General features: G+C 44.9%; 1 protein-coding gene across 1 annotated transcript in view; it reads right to left on the bottom strand.

Moving 5' to 3' along the window:
• Positions 1–23,081, bottom strand: part of DNMT1 (DNA methyltransferase 1) — an 862,083-nt gene that overhangs the window by 586,589 nt on the left and 252,413 nt on the right. Inside the window, exon 12 of the mRNA XM_044084674.1 lies at positions 6,671–6,763. Within this exon, the coding sequence (XP_043940609.1) occupies positions 6,671–6,763 (93 nt within the window). The remainder of the gene's footprint in view (positions 1–6,670; positions 6,764–23,081) is intronic.

Genomic DNA, 23,081 nt, shown 5'->3' with positions numbered 1-23,081 from the left:
AAAAGGACATTAGCAGTTTACCTTCTGAGCAGTTGTGCAATTAAACTGCTTGTATACCAACATTTATGCATCATAAGAAAGCAGCAGTGTCCAATGAACTATTATAAAACATCCTCAGTGTAATTTATGTCAAATTACCTCCTTTTCAACTTGCATGCATTTCACTATGGGGCATCTGAACTCCAAGCTCCTCCCCTTACCCATAATGCCCCTCTCCTTCCTTCCCTCAGCTAAAGTTTGCAGACTCCTAAAATATAAGCCCGATCTAAATGACCATCTCACTACAGGTTCTTCTTAACCTGACCATGTATGAACAAGAGAGCCGCAGCAGCACCCTCTCCTGTACAACAGAGGTACAACAGTGATAAGGTCAAGGGGAAGGAGAGAGAGGGTTGATGACAAAAGTACATCTACTCAGATGGAACATTGTGAGTACGTAACTTCTTAATCTGAAGTAGTGGACTTCATTTGGTCATCAACCTGTGGGACAGAGTCCCCAGCTACCAAACACCTGGGTAGCCCTCATGGAAGGATATTCCGCAGCACAGTGGAGCCAAAGGATGCTCTACCTCTAGATACCATGTCCAGTTTGTAATGTGAAATAAAAAAAAAGTGTGATACGAGGGCCAAGTAACTGCAGAACAAATATCCAGAGACACCCTGGACCAAAAAGCTGCAGAGATAGCCATGGACTTGGTGGAATGAGCTTTAACTTGACCTGGAGGGGAAATGCCTTTGTCTGCATACACCTTAAGGATACAGAGATCCAGCATGCAATAGTCACGCTCGAGATTGGTCTGACTTGCAGGACGACTTGAGATTCTACTTGCATAGAACTATGTACATCCAACAAATGCAATTTATATTCGCCCCTGTTCTGAAAATTCAGAAAGAAAACTGAGGATAGTCTGATTAATATTAGTCTCCGAAGCAATTATGGGTAGGAAAGATGGATTAGTATGTCGAGAAACTGTGTCCATATGGAAAAGCACACACGGAGGTTTAATGGATAAAGCTTGAAGGTCAGATACCCTCCTAGTGGAGGTGATGGCCACTAGGAAGGCAGTCTTCCAGGACAAAAACAGTCTACTGATGCTGCAGGCTCAAAGGAGGGGGAAAAAAAAGAGCCTGTAAAACAAAGGCAAGGTCCCAAGGAGGTGTAGGATCTTTTACTGAGGTCTCTAGAAAGGTGCCCTTCAAGAAGGTTTTGCAATGTCTGGAGGAAGCCACAGATACCATGTTCTTCCCAATGTGGAAATTTAGAGATGGCAGCCATTTGCACTTTCACCATAGAAGAGCTAGTGCCCTGTTGAAAAATACTAGTCAAATTCCAAAACTGCTGGAACTGGAGCTGTGAAAGGCTCCAAGTCACACTGAGAAGCACAAATAGAAAAATGTTTCCACTTGCTACGATATAGTTTCCTGGTAGAGGAGTTGAGCGGCCACAAAAATTGTCTCAACTACAGAAGATAATCCGGGAGTCCTAAGAAATCAAGGGAACTGGAGCAGCCAAGCAGTGAGCTTCAGACTGTCCAGGTCTGGGTGAGGAATCCCCGAAGGGTGCAATATGAGATCTGGAACCAGATCCCAAGATCCATGGTGGAACTACAAGGCGAGACCAAAGGAAGGGGAACCAGACTTGACTAGGCTAGAATGGGGCAATGAGGATCACCTTGCTCCCCAGCCTGCAAGCTTTTTGAAGAAAATTATGAGAGGTAAAGGGGGAGAAGCAAAGACCGGGAGGCTAAACTTGGATAAGAGCATCCGGAGGGGTGTTCAGAGAAGAACTCTCTGCACTTATGTTGGAAGGAGATGTAGAGAGATCAAAGCAAGGCAGACACCATACAAGGAAGACCTGCTCTGCTACAGAAGGGTTCAGAGACCACTCATAAGGCATCAGAATAGTCCTGCTGAGTTCGTCCACTAGTATGTTGGACTGTCTTGGAATGTGCATCGCCACCAAAAACTGTCCGGTGGAAATCACCCATTCCCACTCTCTCATGACTAGAGACATGTTGCCCGACTGGACTGCAATAGTCCCAACTGGAAGAAAAGGCATGAAGGGCCTGCAACACCAGAAGGACCACCCTCATCTCTAGAACATTGATATGCAGTTTGGTCTCGTTTGGGGACATGCCTTGGACTTGCTTCCCGAGCAATGCCCCCCCCCCCAACTTGGATGCATCCGTGGTCGCCGTGATCTGCAGGGGTGGGGGGAGCAGCAAGAAATGGGTATCCTTCGACTAGGTCTGGGGAGAGGACCCACCAGTGAAGACTCCCTGCAAGCTGCAGAAATTATCGGATGGTCCAAGGGAAGGTCTAGCAAAGACCACTGAACAGCTAGCTTCTACTGTAGCACCCACATATGTAGACGTGCACACGGAAGAGTGATGGTGGCTTCCATGGAACCTAGAGCCCCCACAGCACGGTCTTTGCTGAAGGACTTGACTGGACGACTTGGGAAACATGAAGACAAATTCTGCACCCTCTCCGGGTCAAGATAAACCCTCATCTGGGTGGTATCTAACAGGGCCCCTATAAATTCTAGAGTCTGGACCGGGGTCAGAGATGATTTGGCTGTATCATAATCCCCAGATTTGCCAATGTCAGGAAGTGGTCTCCTGCTTGCGTAAGTAGATGCTTGGTGGGGGCAGTGAGGAGCCAATAGCCTAGGTATGGTAAGACCTGAAGCCTCAGGTGAGCCGCTACAACTGCCATGACCTTGAACACCCTGGGGGCTGTGGTGAGACTGAAGGGAAGGGCTCAGAACTGGTAATGGATTGGCCCCTATCCGGAAGCTGAGAAACCTCCTGGAGCATCTGTTCATCTTTATAGGATAAGATAGTACGCATCCTGGAGGAGATAAAGCACATCCAACAGTTCTCCTGCAGATAGGGCAGGGCATGATGGACTGTAGAGTGACTGTCCAGAATTTTCTCGGCAATGATCAGGTTTAGTTTGGAAAGATCCAGAATGGGTCTTAAGTCCTCAGTTTTCTTTGGTACCAAAAAGAACCTGAATAGATGCCCAATCTAGACTGATCTGGGAGTACAGGTTGGCTGGCTCACTTCTTTAGCGGCTGGTCTATTTCGAAAGCTGCCACCTCCCTTTGCATGGGTGGGACATCTGGGAGGTGTCTGGGGAAGAGGTGACTAAGGGGATGGAGTAGCCTCTCGATATAATTTGTAGCACCCAACAGTCTGTTGTAACAGACTCTCACTCAGTCATGTGCAACGAGAGATTACCCCCCGACTGCCTCCAGAGAAGAGCAGTCGGGCAACCTCTCAGGGCTGCTGCACGAGCCTGTCTGAGAAAGGTTAGAGACGCAAAATTCCTCGGACCTCCTCAGTCTCTGGGCTGGCATCATAACCCCTTCTGCCTCTGTGGGAAGAATCAAGTCTCTCATGAATACTGGATTTTCGGAACCACATCTTTATCCCCCGCAGATTCCTTGAAAAGGATCTTTGAGGGGCGGATAAGTGGGCCCCAACGGCAGACAATGTCTTCCCGACCTTTTCACTCTGGACCAGAGTCTCGCACAGACTTCCCAAACAGGGAAGAACCATCACAGGAGGCATTGCAAAGGACACCTTGAAGGGTTCCGGAGGACTGACAGCCAGAGCCAGGAGTGTTGCCCAATGACCACGCTACAGCTGGCAGCCCTTGCTACCCCTTCTGTAACACGAGGAGGTGCATGGACATATTGGAGATAGCTTCTTCTCCGGCGGCATGGACTCCGGGTGACTCCACTACCTCCTTGACTAGATCCTGCTGAAGTAGAAAACATGAGCCAAATAATTCAGCACCCTTCTAGAAAAGGGCAGCTGAAGCATAAGCCAGCTTCCCTAGGCGGTCCATAGTCCTGGACTGTCTGGAGGATGGGCCGTGGAGCTCTCCTGAGTTAGCTATTTCTTTGTGGCAGCTGCCACCACCATTGCGTCTACTAGAGACTTCTTACTTCAGCTAGTCCTGTCGAGGGGTGGGCTAAGGACCTTATCTAGACTTCTAGGAATAGGCTCCATGGTGTCTGGCTCCTTCCACACCTAAGATGCAATGAGGTCCACAAGTCAATCCATAGGAGGGGACACCTAGAAGTAGATCGGCCCGTGCTGAAAGCCTCCAGGAACACAGACTGTCAAAGGGGGTGGTCCACCCAAAAGCCAACCCCTGATGAAAGTTCCATAATGTCTCCAAAGGAAACATCAGGGAGGGTGATCTGGGGGAGCCTTCCCCTTCCTCCAAGTCTGTCTCATCCGTGAGGGACTCTACTCCAGGTGCTTCCTTTTGCATGACTGTTTGCTGGGAACCTCCTTGGTGGGAATGAGGGGGACTCGCAAACCACCTGTTGTGTTCCAATGGGAGCTACCTGGGGGTAAATCTGGCACGGGCTGTCCCAAAGAGGACAAAATGGTCAGAGCCTCATCCAGGGCCAAGGGAGTCTGGGTGGAATCAGACCAGGAAATGGTCAGGAATCTCTACCCACTAGAGAGAACCCTCTCCACCATGAATGCTGGAGTGAGCTCCCAGTGATACCAATGAGGGGGCCGCTCTCCTCGGGTCCAACAAGGGAGTCTGAGCAGAGCCCCCTGGAACACAGATGCCAAGGGGAAGACTGCGCTCTGAAAAACTTGACAAAAACCCCTCTGATCCAACCTCAAGGCTAAGGCTCAGAGAGCTGGGATCCAAACTAGCTGGATCAGACACTCAAGGCAATGCAAGGGCTCAAACCATAGGTCAGATTGGAGAAGGGGCAATGGGTGTAAAGGTATGTGAACCCCAGCTCCAGTGGGAGAGGGGGCTGGCAAGACCGCCAACTGGACCTGTGTGTTTATAAATTTCCACATCATTTTATCCATGTCAGGCTCACAAACTGTGCATAGAGTGCAAATAATAAGATGCCACTGACACCAGCCTAGAGTGGCAGTGGTGGGAAGCACTAGAGTGCGGTCTAGACTCCTCTGGCACTGGAGAAAATCTGGGTGAATGGAGCCAGGGGGTACTAGGCCTCAAAGTCCTAATCTTGGGAGGACCCGCCAGAGAAGAATGGTCTGGAGACCTCTTCCTCTGCTCGTCTTAGGTTTATCCCTCTCCACAGGCCTAAAAATGGGAGGTCTATCCCTCTCCACAGGCCTAAAAATGGGAGGTAGAGTCCCAGGGGCCTGGGAAGGGGATGAAGCAGTAGCAGCCACAGACATCAGAGCTGGTAGTAGCGGGGACGGCCATCCTTGAAGCTGGCAGGAGATCCTTCATAACTTAGCCCTCCTGTCTGAGGGCCCTCGGGTTAAAGTCTGCACAAGTAGAGCAGGCAGTCAGTAAATATAGCGTGCCTAAGCACATCACGCACAGTGTGGCCATCAGCTGGAGAAAGATTGTGGCCACACACTGTGCACTTCCTGAAGACAGGCTTAAGAGCATCTGCCATGCCTGGGAAGAGAGACAGGCTGACAAAACCCTAGGGGTTACAGAGGATGAGGAACTCCCACAAAAGATCTATACATTTTTTTTTTTTTTTTATAAAGAAAACTACAAACGAGGTAGGGGAGGTTAAAAGGGGAAGAAAAGGGGAACCTACACTCAAAACAACCCACACAAAAGTGACACTTACCAAACTGTAATCCTGGAGCTCAGCGACTACGATGCTATGCTTTGAGGCAAACTAGATCTGAGGATGGAACGAGAGGGGGGCATTATGGGTAAGGGGAGGAGCCTGGAGCATGGATCAGATGCTAGTGAAGCAGCAGTCTTGGATCCGATCCAGATCAGATGACCCATATGATGACCAAATGAAAGCAACTACTTCAGATCATCCTTTAAAAAGGAAATGTACCAGCAACAGCAGCAAAGTAATGTCACAAATCCCAAGAGCATGTTTTTAAAAGTTACTAACAGAAATTAATACTCTTCAGCAACAGACCACAAACTGAAAGGCAAATTTAGGACAAGTGTAGTCAATAAGAATGTTTTGGGGAGAGTTCTCTTAAACATTGGCAAACATGGGGGGAGGTATGCAAATTCTACATAGGCAGTGACCAGTATTGAACTCCAGACCCTGAAAAGCCAAAACCTTATCACAGCCACTATGTAATTTAGCATCACTTCCATGTTAACCAATTTGCTCCTTTGGAAAGACTTAAGTTGGTGCAGATATCTACCAAAACAAATGAGGCTTACAAATAGAAATAAAACTTTTTGGCAAACAAAGCTAAAAGGATACCAATAACAAAGCTTTTGCGAGTCTGTGCCATAAAGTCTGTAATAATGCTGGCATTTCTTAGCATAGCTCACTAAACTCAACCACTGAACTATCAAAAGGTGTCCCAGAGATTGGCCCTCCTGTGGAGCAGGCTTCCCATCCTTGTGAAGCTGGGTTCATCTATTACCCTGTTTAAGTGCAACCTAGACTGGTGGATGGGGAATAAGAAATTTACAACAGGCCTGGCACCCATGTCCCTTATGGACAGAGGTAGTTTATAAAATGCCTGGCTCTCAATGTCCTATTCAGACAACACATTCTTTCAGGAAAACTTGGCTAGGCTTAGAAAGCCCCCCCCCCCCCAGGCTGCTAGCCTAGTAATCTATGAATCTAGAAAAACTGTTCAAGTAAGCAAGCCACACAATTGCCACACATGGGTTCATTCATCAGTTATGTCACAACTTGCATGTGGCTTACCTGTAGTAAAGCCAATTAAGGCCCTTTCACCACCATCAAATCCAGTAACCCACCACGCGTTGATTGGGCCCATCTTCTTCGCTCTAACACCACCTGTTGAAACAGTAGGAAAAAGTTATGCGTTCTCAAGCCTGATTTGCAGCACTCATTAAAACTGAGACCAGCAAGCAAAACCCCAACAAGATTCTCTAAATTCATTCTTGCTACCAATCTTTCACCGAGTGCACAGCATGTACACAAACTCTGTATGAAGCAAATGCAAATCAAAAACACTGCTGCCACTTTGCAACCAATACTACACGTCAAAGAATTTGACAAAACTGTCAAACTAGTGGAAAACCTGCCTGCTCTGTTGGTAAAGGGGGTTACAGAACAGATTACGACCCAAGAAACCAGAATAGTGGATTGTGTGTTTGATGAGTGGGGGTAAGGACCAATGCTGATTTGTGTTCATCTCTTTGGGGTGGGAGGGCATGTCAAGACACTTACTCCCATTGTTAAATCCCTGTTGCAGACGAGATCCCAAACACACTGGCAGCTATGCACTCGTGTGATAGTGGTACTCTGAATTGTGGATCTGAAAGATGCAGAAAGTCTCTTAAAACACTGAACCCAACCCAATTTGGTCAATGGTAGGTCATGCCTACAATAAGCTTGGACTTAAGGTCACTAGAGCCATGGAAAAAGATGAAACTGAACATACTGCCTACCTTGACCTGGCACTCTGGTATTACTAACTCAAATTTAGGTACAAATACTTAAATGTCAACCCTACAGGCAGCCAAATGGCTCAGAATCCACATCCAGCAAGAGACCCATTACTAGCAGTGTCCCACTGGGCTCTGTACTGGGAGCTCTTCTGTTTTAACACATTTCTCTAAGGTAAAGGCAAATGTAGAGTGCTTCAGCTTACCAAATTTGCAGACAGCTGCAAGCTTGGTGCAATCATTGCATCTCTAAAAGATGTAGCCATCCTCCTGGAAGGTTTGAAACAGAAATCTGGTGTCAGAAGCCAATGGGAACAGCATGCCATCAACCCTCAACTAGTAACATGCATAATTATACCCTTTGGGAATAAGATTATCCCTGCAAATGACATTGACAAAAGTCCCCAAACAGTAGAACCAGTGGTAAGGGACTTGGGAACTCAGGTTGATAGTAACCTGAACCTTTATCACCATGTGTCCATGGTGGCAAGAAAGCCCTTCTACATGGCACAACTTGAGATGGCATGGCATCAAGATCAGAGGAGATGAGTCCCACTATATTCAGCCCTCATCAGGCCAATGAGAGTACAATGCACCTTTTGGCATGTACCTAGCCAGGAATCTGCAGCAACTAAAGCAGCCACAGAGGTTCCCCACTAAAAAGAATACAGGGTATAAATAAGTCCTCTGCAGACTGCCTCTTAGCTCTGTCCCTGTACTCTGTTTTGTCACAGATTAGGTTTAGATAATCTGTAAGGTACGGACTTATTCCTCCAGCATCTCAGATTACCCCTTTTCTGGAATGGGCTCCCCATTCATGGGAAACGGAGCTCCTTAAGTCTATCCAAATGTAATTTTTGGACCAGTGGATGGGAAGTCACAAATTCACTCTGGCATATCACCTGTGGCTCTTAGGGCATCTACAAATCTTCCTGTCCATAAGTCAGGCATATACCAAAGCCATTCTAGCTTATAGATATTGATATACTGGGATATTTGGGGCATGAATGGCTAGGCTGAAAAAGGCTCTAGAGCTGTTACACAAGGTCTTAGAGGTTACTACTCTGAGGAAATGCAGAAAAGCTGGACTCAGCCGGCCTTAAGCCTAGGCCAACTAGGCGGCCGCCTAGGGCACCGCTCAAGTAGGGGCACTTTTCCAGTATTTATTTGGTGTAGGTAGACCAGGATGGCAGCATCAGGTGGTGTGGTGGGGGACGCTGTGGAGCCCTTTTGCCTACGGCACCAGCTGACCCAAGGCCGCTCCTGATAGACATTGAAAATTGCTGGATATTTCAATTTGAAAAAGACTTTTGAAACTTATCTGACAGACTTCCATGGAGGCAGAAAGAGCTCAAAAAATCTGTGCAAAATACGAAGTCAGCAAGCCAATGGGAACAGCATGCCATCAACCCTAAACTAGTAACATTAACCAATTCCTGTGGCCAAAATAAACAAATGCCAGCAAACACTTTTCCAGGACTTGGAAAACAGCCGACAGAAAATGTCCTAACTAAAAAGGAGCAGCTTGAACTTTAATAACTTGCCTGTTGTGGAAAACTTGGGACACGGAAAATAAACAAATAATCTGGATTACAACATATTATATATTGTATTGCAAAAAGGAAAGATTTAACTTACAGGAAAAGTTCTTGTTTAAAACATCTAATCACGTAAGCAATCATACATTTTTATAAATGAATGAAACCATACTGACATTTTTAGTTGCAAATGTACATAACTTATACAGTTCATTGTCAAACACATACTTCATTAAAAAATTCTGCCTTCTTTTAAAACTCACTCCAAAACATTTTCTGTATGCATTGTTCCCATTTTTTCTATGGGATCCCGTAATTCTCATTTTTTTCTATGGAATTTGCTCCTACCCTTAAAGATCTGTTACTATATCAATTACTTCTAGTACAGTTGATTTAGATGGATTTCTATTTTCTAGTAATTGCCTTTTTGGCAGCCATTAGACTCAGCAAGGCTTTACTACATCTAGGCAATTCAGATTCTGCATCATAGCTAGAAGAAAATTTCCTTAGTTATACCAATCTGCTTACCCATCTGATGGAGTAGTCTGCAGGAATTTTTTAAAGCCTGACAACTAAACTACACTCCCACAAAATCTGCCAGTTACCTCTCTACCCCATCACACCTCCTACACTTGCCATCTACCTGGGGTAGAAAAATACCTATATAAACACTTCCAAGCAAAAGATCCTAAATCTTCTATACTTTGTTGCATACTTGGGAGTCATACATGTAGCCCACCATTGTTTTTGTGAATTTCTTATCCAATCTCTTCACAATCCTTTCAAACGTCCTCCGATTCTTAGTTACCATGCAATATTTTATATGCTCTACTAATCTCTAACAGCAGCTTCTGTTCTAGATTCTAAAACTCCAGTCCTAGTCTTACTTAGAGAAGTGAACAGGAGGATCCTATCAAGGACTGATAGTATAGGCAATCTAGTCTGCAGTCCAAATAAATTGCCTCTTCCCATTCTATTACCTTTCTTGATTTGCTTCCAATACCTTGGTTCCTCTGCCAGTTCTCTCTAGTAAATTCCACCCCCTTGCCTATTTGTCTGTATCCCTAATTCCAGTCATCACTACTGCCAGAATCTTTCTCCATTCTCGTGTTGGCTTAGTTCTTAAAATATTTTCTATATATATTATATATTCTATATTATTCCCTTTAAAATTTGCAGCCAAAATCCCAGTCTCTGCTCGTTTCTTTAGCATTCCTGTTTAGTCATCCCTTTCCACTTTGAATGTTTTTTGGTTGTGCTATGTACAAGGAGCCAGTTAAACATTCGTATGCACCATTTGCTGATTTTAGTGTCATTTGATAAGGGAAAGGTATAAAGGAAACAGTGTTACATTATCTTACTAAAATGTTAGATCCAATGCAGCTGTATGGGGGTACAGTCCAAAACAGTGCTCATTTTAAGGCAAAAAAGATTTTGCTCATCTTTGTTGAACTAAGGTGGTGCATTAAGGAATAGCAAGCATTTATGGATTTTTTTAATACCTAAAAATGCAACTAGAGCAAACAAATCGGTGTATTTTTGGACTGGGACCTTAACTAAGGTTTCCAACTGTCTAAGACAACTGCAGCTCTCTAAGCTGGAAAAAAAACATTGGCAGACGTACGCTGAAGCAACTGGGAGTTCTAAGAATTTCATTAGGGCCTGTCTAGACAACACATTGAATTTTCGTTTCAACGGGGAACTAGAAATTTAAACCACATCACTTAAAACAGTAAGGGAGGTAATATAACTGCAACAAAAGTAATATTCAAATCTAGACCAAAATAAGAATGAAGAGTGCTAGATGAAATGTGATTGTACAAGCATGTCCAACAGCATGGGGAAGGGCACATGTGCGAAGAAATTTAACTTTTATGCAAAAATCAAGCTCCAGACTTGGCTAGAGCAACACATGCTGCTTGTGGGGACAGACATCCTAAAAAGGAATAACTACTCAAATTCAAAGTGTGTCTTACAAATTTTATAGTAAACGTAAAATGAGAAGCCGTGGTGGTACAGCGGGTAGCGTTGCCTCACAGCAAAAGGTTTTCCTGTTAGATTCTCAGCTGGAGTGCCTTCTGTGTGGAGCCTGCATGTCCTCCCTGCGATCGAGTGTCCTCCAAAAGACGTGCGTGAATAGGTGTGCCTTTGCTGAAGGTTGGGCATCGGGCTGGCAACTCTGCAACAAAAAAAAATCTACTGCCACAATCAGTGGACCGGAGTTCTGCTGTAGCAAAGTACAGTTTTGTACCTACCATAAATGTAGATGTCCGAACTGGATAGCATCTGCAGTCATAACAACTGGGTTGTCCTGTCGTCAGGCAGCCCTTCAGTCGGCCGGATTCCAAAGTCCGGACTTCACCAGACGCCATCTCTGTTGGTCTTCATTTTCCTCAGTGTTTCTTGCCCCAGATGCCAGTTGCCCTCATGGAAGGCTAAAATTTGGATAAATGCCAATGTTTCCAAAAGGATAGAAGGTAAACACAAAAGTAAGCATGTATGTACATATATACAAACAAATACACCATAAGAGACTCCCCACTAGCTAGCTATTAGGAGGGTAAACACCCTAGGAGTACCACAGAGGGAAGGAGGGATGCAGATGCTATCCAGTTCGGACATCTACATTTATGGTAGGTACAAAACTGTACTATGTCCTTCATGGATGCATCTAGAATACCATAGCCAACAAGGGAGGAGGAAAAAACTAGATTATGGTGTGTTTAGGATCCCTTGCAGTACAGCAGTGGCAAACCCTGCTCGGGATCTGGAATAGAGGCAAATTATAATGCTTGGCAAATGTATGCACGGAGGTCCAAGTAGAAGGCTGTGGTAGTGGCTGTTGCCCTTGTAGAATGAGGTCTTATGTTCTGTGGAATTGGTTTTCCATGGAAGGAGTAACAGAATCGTATGCAATTTCCTATCCATTTGGAGATTGTCTGTTTGGAAATAGCTTTTCCTTCCCTTCCTGTTGCATAGGCTACAAAAGTTGGTCAGTCTTTCTGCTACTTTTAGTTCTGTCCAAATAGTAGCCATCCAAGGTATGCAATATTCTTTCCCCTCTGTTTTGTGGGTTGGGAAAGAAGGTAGGTAGATGGATTGCCTGGTTTAAAGACACTCTGGATACCACCTTAGGCATAAATGTAGGATTAGTTCTCATAGACACTATCTTGGTGGAAGATTAGGAAGGGTTGCACTGCCATTAAGGCCTGTAGTTCTGAAACCCTCCTTGCTGAAGTAATTGCCAGTAGGAAAGCAGTTTTCCATGACAGGTGTTGTAGGTCTGCTGTTGCTGCTGGTTCAAAGGGTGATAGTGTCAATTTTTCTAGCACAAAGTTTAGGTCCCAAGCTGCTAGTGGTGGTTTCCTTGGAGGTTTTACATTCTTGATTCCTCTGAGGAACTGCCTGAGGGTGAGAAAAAACCCCGTGGATCAAAGCTGTATTCTGCTGAAATAGCTGATGCATGTATCTTGATGGAGGAGTAGGACAGGCCTGAATGAAGAAGTTCGGCTAGGTACTCCAGAATGTTAGGCATATCAATGTTTGACTCATCTTTTCCTCTTTCAGTACTCCAAATGACAAACCTTTTCCATTTTCCAGCATAGTTTCTTCTTGTTGAAGGTCTAGAATAATGTCTCTAACTCTTTGGGAAAGTTCTGGATTAGCTGCTGCTATGTGATGTTCCATGCAGTCAGTTGCAACGTTTTAGGTTTGGATGTATGATGCTGTAGTTGTTCTGAGTTAACATCAAAGGCATCAGGGTATTGGCCACATATTGTTCGAGACATGCTCCTCAGCAGTGGGTACCAGTGTTGTCTTGGCCAGTTTGGAGCTATCAGGATTATCCTTGGACGCTCTTCCTTGATTTTTAGTAATACCTTGTGTATCAAGGAAGAGGTGGGAATGCATATGCTGTTAGGCCTTTCCAGTTGAAGGAGAACCAATCCACTTTCCATGCTAGTGGGTGGAATGTCCTTGTGCAGAATTTTTTGAGCTGGTGATTGGTGGGTGATGCAAATAGATCTGAGGCATTCCCCATTTCTTTGAGATGGTCTTGAAGATGTCCGGGTGCAGCTTCCATTCGTGGGCATCCGATGTGGTTCTGCTTAATATGTCTGCTAGAGTATTCTCCTTTCCCGGTACAAATATTGCCTGTAACTGGATGTTGTAGGGTCCACAGCTCCAAAGTCATTCTGCATAGAGGGTATGAATGAGTGCCTCCCTGTTTGTTGATGTACCACATGACTGTGGTGTTGTCTGTCCTTATCAACTGGCCCTCTGAGAAATGGTCTGAACTTTTGGATTGCCAGTTTTACTGCCAGCATTTCTTTTAGGTTGATGTGCAGGTGAAGTTGATCCTGTGTCCACAATCCTTGCACGCATTTGTCCAGCATGTGGGCCCCCCATCCTAGGTCTGAGGCGACTGTTGTGATGGTCTGGCTTGCTTGACATCTGCGAAAGGGTAGCCCTGGGTTTGACTGGCATGCCTGAGCCCACCATAGGAACTCCTGTTTTAAGCATGGAATTAATGGGATTTCTGTTTCTAGGCTGTGTCTGTGTTGGGACCATAAATTCTTTAGGTACCACTGTAGTTTTCTCATATGTAGTCTGGCAAATGGAACCAAGATTATGCATGATGCCATGAAGCCCAAGGCCTGCAGTACTTTTCTTGCTGTTAATTTGTTCAGTTTTGTTAGTGCCAAGAAGTAAAGAGGGAGTTCTTTTGTTTTTCTGTAGTTAGGAATGCCATCTGTTTTACTGTGTCCAATTCCGCCGCCAAGAAAGTCCTTGTTTGGGATGGTATCAGCCTTGACTTTGTAGATTGACTGTGTATCCCAGTGCTTGCAGCAAGTAAATGACCCTTTGTAAATCTGTTGTCAGCTTGCTTTTGTTGTCCCTTGTAGCAGGCAGTCGTCTAGGCATGGGTAAATTTGAATTCCTGTAGTCTGACTGATGCCAGGCATTCTGTGAATACTCTGGGCAGTAGATAAGCCAAAGGGCAATGCTGAGAATTGATAGTGCTCTGATCCTGCAAGAAATCTGAGGTATCTTCTGCAGATTGGTCGAATGGGGACGCAGGTATGCCTCCTTGAGATCTTGCCCAGCATGGGAAGAAGTTGCTGTAGGGTCAGCATTTTGAATTTCGGGACAATGATGTATGTATTTAATTGGTCTCCAACTTTTTTCCTTTCTTGGAACTAGGAATAGTCTGGAGTAGAACCCCTTTCCTTGCTCTGCTGTTGGCACTTTTTCCACAACTCTCATGTTTGCTAACTGCATTATCTGTTGTAGAGCCTCTGTTTTTTGATTTGGAGGTAGATTTGGCATTCCTCTTTGACTGGTAAAGTGTGGAAGTGGAACCGGTAACCTTGATCTATGCTTTGTAAAATCCACTTGTCTTTTGTTATATAGTGCCAGTTCTTTGAAAATAAGGTTAATTTTCCGCTATTTGTTTCACTGTGGTTGAGTTGATGTAGTGGCAGAGGTTGTGTCTGTGCCTCCCCTCTGTAGGCACCTCCCTGGTTTGGTTTCTGCCTCTGGGACGCCTATTCCTGCCCCTTTGAGATCTTGTGGAGTCAGGAAAGGACCAATTTTTGGCAGGCCAGTTCCTGCTAAACCTTGGGGCTGAACCTGCAAGAAATCTTTAACCGCTTGAACAGATTTTGCCTTTTCTTCCATTTTCTTCATAACCTGCTGGGCAGGTGTACCAAACAAACTTGTCTTATCCATAGGAGCATCTAGCAACTTAGCTTTAACATGATCCGTAGAGCTTGCTCCTTTAGCCATGCATGCCTTCTTATCACTGTGCCAGTCATGGCTGATCTAAATCAGTGCATCATAGCCACATTTTAAGGAATGGTTACTAACCTGTTGTATGTTATTTACCATTTCTAATACATATTTCTTATCAATAGATTCATCAGTGGTTAGTTTTTAGTTAACTGATCAAGCATAAACTCTTGGTATTGTATCATGTGAAACTGACAATTTAAAGCTCTAGCTGAGAGAGTAGCTGAAGTGTAGACCTTTTGCCCCATCTGTCTAATGACCTTGCTTCCCTTTCTGAAGGAATAGGGTTTTGCTATGGTTGGGACCCTGGGATATAGTTTCGGGTCTGCAAGTGGGGCCTTGTAAAGGTGGTGATGAGTGTCTGGCACCCTGTAAAATCTGCCTGGTTTGGCAGGGGCTGGAGGTAAAGAATCTGGTGCGGAGCAGACATCATTGAAAGCATCATCCACCACAGAGAGAACAGGATAGCTAAGGGCCTGTGCTGTGGAAGGTGCAGAAAGGTCCTAAGTCTTTTTCTGGAGTCTGAAAAATCCTGTTGCTGCCATTGGAACTGCTCTCGCATGGCATGTAAGGTTTCCCCAAAGGAGAATTCTTCTGGTGGGGAAGCAGCTGGAATGGATTCTTCAGCATCAGAGTCTTCAAAATTGGAGAAAGGAGCCTCTGGCTGATCAGTTATGTCTGATTCATCGGCAGACTGAGGACACTGGCTCAGGGGGCTCTGCCCTAGGTCTCTTCTCTGGGGGCTGAGAGGCCCTGTCTGGGTGAGATTGAGATCCTCTAATTAATGAAATTAAATCTTCTGCCAGAGTAAGCATTTGAGAACTAGAGGATGGCCTGGTTGTAGGGGGTTTAACAGGCACTGTTTTAGTAGTCTTTGCTGCTTTAGCCCTGACGAAAGCCTTAATGGACATGGCTGCTGGAGGCCTAGCAGCAGGGTAGAGACATCCAAGGGAATGGTGTCTGATAAGTCAGTGGCGATAAAATTTCTTCAAGAGTGGTAGCAGGGGCCTCAGTTGTAGAGATAGATTCAGCTGTACTTTGATCAGTTTTCTTAACCATGAAAACTGTTCAGCAAACTCCGACCGGCGTCTAGCGTCGCAGTCGGTTAAAAGCGCAAAAGGGGACAGGCTGCTACGTCCGTGGCTGGGCCTAAACAAGGCAGACAATAAGAGTGGAAATCTTTATGAGGTATTTGTTTCCCACAGGTTAAACAATTATTAACTTTTTCTGACATCGGCTGAGGCAAGAAAGAGTGAAGTAATCTCTGGATCAGACCGACCGCACTTGCGAACAGCTTCTGCGCAAGAAAGACTGAGGAAAATCGCCTCGGCTGATACCTTTATACCCCAAGACCATCAGAGATGACGTTGGGTGTCGACATCAGACTTTGGAATCCGGCCGACTGAAGGGCTGCCTGACGACAGGACAACCCAGTTGTTATGACTGCAGATGCATCCATGAAGGACATCCCCTAACCGGGAAAAGCCAAAAAGACAAACTTTCTTTAAAATGAGACATACCTGCCAGCCACAGAAATACAAAAGGAGAGACATACCTGCCAGCCACAGAAATACAAAAGGAGAATCAATACAAAAAATAAAAAAAGACACTTGCGCTAAAGTGTAGAATGGAGAACCATCTTCCTTTTAGAATGTCTGCACAGAGAATTTACTTGTGGGATATTAAACTGCCTCAAGCCCAGATAAGTGTAAGATGTACTTAATGCTGCAGATAACATATCCAGATAGCAGTATGGTAACCTCAACTTACAGGAGGAATATTAATATATGGTACCCACGAAAAATATTGACAGATGGAGGTGCTAATGAAGTCAGTAAAGGAGAAAATGAATCAAGGGAGATTTGCACTGGATGGGAATTACACGGGCCCATGTTCCTAAACAAGGGGGTAACTAATAGAGACTTGCCAGAAGAGCCAAGGAGAAAGACATTGGTGGCCAAACTGCTCCCAAAAATACAGAAACATGAATCACAAGTACAATTTAGGACTGAAACACGTCCGATCATAGCTCCAGATATGAAAACGGATTGATGTCCTAAACAGATGTGAAGATGTTAAGCATATAGAATATTTAAACCAGCAAAATGTACCTACAGAAAGGTTGCAGAAGATACCCTGCCAATAGGGATATCGGGAGATAAAGAAAGCAAGAAAGTGCTAGTGGAAACGAGAAAGATTCAGTGAACAAAAAAAAAATGGCAGCAGATTAGTCAGGTGGGAAAGTTACCAGAATGGAAAGAGCTTAGCAGTGTTTGGCAGAAAGCCTACAGACAGTGTACCATATCAAATTAATATTAACAGAAAATTGCGAGATGCCAGCTTTAGTACAATTTTTAAACAGAAAAGCAATTAAAACTATGACCAATACTTCATAATTAAAAAGGTCAGACTACAGAAAGACTGAAAGCAGAATCAGGCAAAAAAAAAAAAATCACAAAATAAAAAGTGCAAAACACCCAAATATGCAAAAGAAAATCCAAAAAACTTGCAATATTTACTTAGAAATTCTAACGCATGTACTTTTACACACCAAGCTAACAGTACATGCTTGAGATGTCAAAAACACTGGAAACTGGGAACATACAGTTTGAAAGTACCTGGGTCTGACAGATTAAGTTATGCTATACATGATGTTCTACAAATAGGTTTATAGGTTAAGTACTAGACCAATGGCCCTGAAGCCTTTGCAAGCCTAGCCCAATAGTGTTTCCAGTCATCTGGCTTACCAGACTGTTCCTTGTGCCTCTAACAGTGCAACTGAAGTGATCCCAGGGATGAATTTCCCATTTCCCATCCACTCAAGACTTCTTGAAGAGGGCCAGTGAGGTGCTCTCTGATGTGAACGGGGAGTTTATTCCAGAGTATTGAAGTCTCTGGGTTAGAAACCTGTCCCTCCAGCAGATTGTTTAATCTGGTGATAAGCTTGAGGTCTTTGGAGTGAGCAGCACAGAGGGAATCGGGATTTTTTCAGATTAAGCATGTCAAGCAAACCTGGCTCAGATATGGCTCTATGTCAGATCACCTCTCAGTAGGCAATAGGAGACTCTGTATAGTTTTAAGTTTAAGTCTATCTGCATAAGGGTGTCAGAGTCCCAAGATACTCTTGGTCAGGAAGTTGTGTGACCTTTCTAGTTGCTGGAAGTGTCTAGTGAGGTAAATGCCGAATGGGGCATTGTAGAGAGACATTTTTCTTGCTAGATTAGAAACCTTTGGTGACTAGATGTGCCACGTAGGACTTCCTACCTAGTGTGGCAATGTGTTTGGAGAGGTTGGCATCTACCTGTGCCACTAGATCCCTTGCAGAGTTAAGTAGGTTGCCTTTGATATGGTAGTTTGTGGGCACCGTGTTTTCCCCCGAAGCGAATGACTGCATTTTTTGGCGTTTAGGCACCAGTCATTGGTCTCCATGAGGCCTTTTTGTAGGACGTCTACATCAGCTTGTGAATCAACAGCTCCAAGTCTGCAGTCATTCGTGAATTTGGTTAACCAGAGTCCCTTGGTGTTGGCTTGAACTTCAGAGAAGTAGATACCAAACAGGAGAGGACCCAGAAGCGATCCTTGTGGGACTCCACTTTTAACTGCCTGGTTTAGTCTGGAGTCGGCTACCTTCACCGTGTGGGTTCTGTCAGTGAGCCAGTTTGCAACCCATCTAGTGATGTAAGGGTTAATGCCCAGATTAGTGTGCCTATCAATGATTCCAGTGTGTGGGATGGTGTCAAAGGCTTTCAAAGAGATTTAGCAGACATTATCTACCTTTTACAAACCAAAACTGCGTGGGGTCCAGGGTTTGAAGATCCCTTACATCCTTGATCAGGGATGTCAAGCTGATAGGGCAGGAGTTCCCAGGGTTAGTAGTCACACCCCCTTTGTAGAGTGGGATGACTGTAGCAGTGTACCATTCAGTGGGAAAAGTCTGAACGGAGGCTGTAGTTTAACAGAGTACTCAGGTGTGGTGCCAGTTCCTTTCCTAGACTGTGCTGGTCCCATGGAAGCGGTGTTCTTGGCTTTGGTCAGGGCGGTTATTACTTGTGCAATTGTGATAAGAGGGATTTGGTATTCCTCAGTTAATGTGGATGGCTCCTTTTGGGGGTGAGGGGGAGTAAAATTTACACTGAACCTGTCTGCCAAGATATTGGCAATGTCAGTTGGTTCAGTACAAGTGGTGCCCTTGTGCTGTAGCAGATCTGCGTATTATGTAGATTCTTGAGATAGCTAAAGAAAGCCTTGTGGTTGTCCTTCGCATCTGTAGCAATTTTCCGAGGGAATTTTTCCAGTCAACGGACTTCTTTCTCTGCAAAGTACAGCTGTGTACACTTACCATAAACATAGATGTTAAGTGTATTCACTGTTGCAGTCCTAACCAATGGGTTATCTGGTTCCCGGTAGCCCTCAGCCAGAATACCAAAGGTAAGTAAATACGACATCGGCTGTCGGTTGTAAAGGACGTCGGATACAAAAGGAGGCAGCCAACGTCACTTCCTCAGTCTTTGCCACAACAGTCAGAAGCCCCCAGAAATAAAGGCTTAAACCAAAAGCAAGTTTGGCAAAAAATACCAAATTTAGCCTGTGCCTTAGGAAAAGAGACTAGGAGAGGACCAAAAAAGGGGAAGGAGGGAGGGAAACCAGGACTGCAGCAGTGAATACACCAACATCTACATTTATGGTAAGTGTACACAACTGTACTATGGTTCAGTGTTTCACTGCTGCAGTCCTAACCAATGGGTTGATTACCAAAGCCTAGAGAAAAGGGAGGAGGAGCCAACAGAATCAAGGATTGGAGAGAATGCCCCGCAGAACAGCAGTGGCAAACCCTGCCCTGGCTGTAGAAAACAAAGGCAAATTATAATGCTTTGTGAAAGTGTGAACAGAAGACCATGTGGCAACCTCCAAAATGTCTAATAGGGACACCCCGTAAAAATGGTGCAGAAGTGAAGCTGCTCTTGTGGAGTGGGTCCTAACCCCTTAAGGAGGAGCCTTGCCTTGAAAGGAAGTAATACACTGTGCAATCCATTTAGAAATGGTTTGCTTAGAAATAGCTTTGCCTTGAGCTCTAGAGGCAAAACTGACCAATAACTGTGTTGATTTCTGGAGGTATTTAGTCCTGTCCAGATAAAACTGGAGCTGTTTGTGCACATCAAGAGAATGTAGGATCCTTTCACCTCTATTTCGAGTATTAGGAAAGAAAGTAGGAAGGTGTATGGCCTAATTAAGAGTGAGGTTAGAAACCACCTTAGGCATAAAGGAGGGGTTGGTTCTCAGAGACCCTATCTGCATGGAAAATGAGATGAGGCTCCACAACCAAAGCTTGCAGCTCCGAAACCCTCCTTGTTGAAGTTATAGCCAAGAGAAAGGCGGTCTTCAGAGAAACTTTAAATCTGCACAGTGGCAGCTGACTCAAATGGAGAAACAGAGTTTCTCTAGAACAAAATTAAGATCCCAAGCTGGAGTAGGTGCCCTTCTGCGAGGTTTTAAGTTACAAGCACCTCTGAGAAACATTTTCATCAGGTGATGAGAAAATGGGTTGCTCAAAAGAATAAACAGAAATGGGTGAAGCATGGATCTTGACAGAGGAAAAAGACCACCCTGAAGCAAATCAGACAAGCATGCCAGGATCAGCGGAAGGGGTAGGCTGAGAAGATCCCCCTCTAGCCTGCACCCAATGAGAGAATCTGTCCCATTTGCCAGCGTAGGACTTCCTAGTGGTAGGCCTCCCTCAGCATGTTAACCACCTGCTGGGAAAGTGAAAAGGACCGATTCATACAGTGAGCCATGCTGCCAAATGGAGATACTGAAGATGAGGATTGTAGAAAGTTTCCCCCTTCCTGAACCAAAAGATGTGGCTTCAGAGGAAGATGCCAAGGAGGAAATTGGGAGAGACTGCAAAGCAGAGGATACCAATGCTGTTTGGGCCAGTCTGCAGCTATGAGACTAGTCCTTGGTCGTTCATCTCCAATCTTCAATAATACTCTGGGAAGAAGAGGTAGAAGTTGGTTGTCTGGGGAGGAGAAAAAAATCCAACTGAGGAGTGCTCCAACATTGAATGATTCTGTATATTAAAAAAAAAAAAAAAAAAAAAAAAAAAGACTGCTCTGTTCAGTTGCCACTCGTGAGGATCCAGGGTCAGTCTGCTCAACTGGTCTGCAAAAACATTGAGCTTCCCCTGGAAGAACTGAGCTAGGAGATGCAGGCCCAAGGATGCTGCCATGGACCAGAGATTCATGTGCTGCCTGCACAGGGGGCAAGAATGAGTCCCTCCCTGCTTATGTACCACATGACTGTGGTGTTCTGTTCTGACAAGCAGAGTTCCTGGAGAAAAATGCTTGAAAGCCAGTAAGGCCTGCCAATCAATCAACTCATTTAGATTTATGTGCAGATGCATCTGCTGGGCATTCCAACGTCCCTGTATGCATCTGCCATCCAGGGGCGCTCCCCAGGCGTAGTCCGATGAGTCTGTGGTAAGACCTTGAGTGGCAGGAGGTGGGCGAAAAAGAAATGCCTTTGTTTTGTAGACAGGCTGTCGCCCACCATAGAAACTCTGCCTGCAGACATGGAAGCAGAGGAATCATCATATCCAGGTCTGGTGTGTGTTGACACCAAAGGTTCTTGAGGTACCATTGCAATTTCCTCATATGCAGTCCTGCATATGGAATCATGAGAATGCAAGAGACCATGTATCAAGGAGCTTGCAGATATTTCCTTGCAGGGAGCTGGGACAGACTTGCCAAATCCTTGAAGTAAACTGAAAGAGTTGCCTGCTTCTCTTGGGTGAGATATCTGGGTGGCTGTGTTCAGACCCACTCCCAGGAATGTTATCTCCTTGGATGGCACCATTTTTGATTTTTCCTTGAGTGTGTAACCCAAGGAAGAGAAGAGTCTACAAATTCTAGATCCTTTTAACAGCAGTTTGAGAATTTGCTTGAATTAGGCAAGTCATCCAAGTATGGATAAATCTGGATTTTCTTCAGCCTGCAAAAAGCAATGACTGGAGCCAGGCACTTCGTGAAAACTCTGGGAGCAGTAGATAGGCCAAAGGGCAGAACAAATGTTCTTACATCTGGGAGCAGTAGAATGTTTCTGCTCAGCAGATAGGCCACGGTTTCTATAAGACTTTTCCTAGTTCCAAAAAAGGTACCTGGCGTTCCTTCACATCCATATCGGGGAAAGTTGCAGACAATACTTTCATTTCAGAGTGGGCAAGCAACATTATCAATTCTCTGTTTTTCTACTTCTGCCCTTTGGTCTGGAGGAGTGCCCGGGAATCCTTTGGGTGCTGGAAAGATATGGAAAGAAAACCTGTGTCCTAGGGATACGGTTCTGAGTACCCATTTGTCATCAGTGATGGTGGCCCAGACATTTGCAAAAAAGGCCAACCTTCCCCCTAAAGGACCATCTGGGCAAGCAAGAACAGGCAGAAGTTGGATAGTTATTGAGAATGTTTGGATTGAGATGCAGGCTTAAAACTACCCACCTTGGAAGTGGAAGCATGCCAAAGCTTAGACCTTCGAGTAGCCACCTGCCCCCTAGAGGATTTGTAACCTCTAGTCCTAGAACAGTTCTGTCTGCTGGCATCAGGAAACGTTCAACTAGAAGGGCAATTCCTGCTAAAGCAAGGAGGTTGAACTTGCATAAAGTCCTTAACTGTTAGCATAGACTTGGCCTTAACCTCCATCTTTTTGAGCACTCCCTCTACTTTGCTGCCAAAAGACTGTCCTTATGCAAAGGTACATCTAAAAGCTTAGCCTTGACAGGCTCTGGAAGGGGCTGTTCCCCGAGCCAAGCGTGCCTTCTAATAAGAGCCAGTAGCTGTAGCCCTACAGGAGGCTTCTAAAATGTCAAAGCCACAATGTAATGAATGTTTATTGACAAGACTGGCAGAATTCTGCATATCCTTACTCTGCCAAAAGAGGCGCATTTGCAATCCTAGACTTAATAGCCTCCAAGGTGTGCTGCTGGTACTTAAGCATATGAAAAAGACAATTAGTAGACCTAATAGCAAGAGTGGCAGAGGTATAACCTTACCTCACCCATCTAGGTTCCTAGATTCCCTGTCAGAAGGAATAGGATTTTTGGTAACAGTGGCCTTAACTCCTTTAGGGCCTTGAGAAAACCTCTGGATCAGCCAACGGAGTCCTGAAAACAAACAAATGAGAATCTGGGACTCTATAGTACCAGTCAGGTTTCCTGGGAGCAGGAGGAAACAAATTTGGAGTAAAGGAATTTTCCAGAAAAACAACCACTTCAAACACTGGGGGAATAGCCAGGCTTATACTGAGGCAAATCCAAAAACTCCCTAATCCTTCTCTTAGATTGGTGATAATCCTGACTTTCCTATTTAAAATGCCCCCCAAGAGTATT

Source organism: Protopterus annectens, chromosome 9.part0, assembly GCF_019279795.1.
Source record: "Protopterus annectens isolate FY-2018-M chromosome 9.part0, PAN1.0, whole genome shotgun sequence".
Classification (NCBI taxonomy): Eukaryota; Metazoa; Chordata; order Ceratodontiformes; family Protopteridae; genus Protopterus; species Protopterus annectens.
Note: the sequence above shows the minus strand (reverse complement) of the source record. Positions and strands in the feature narration are given on the sequence as shown.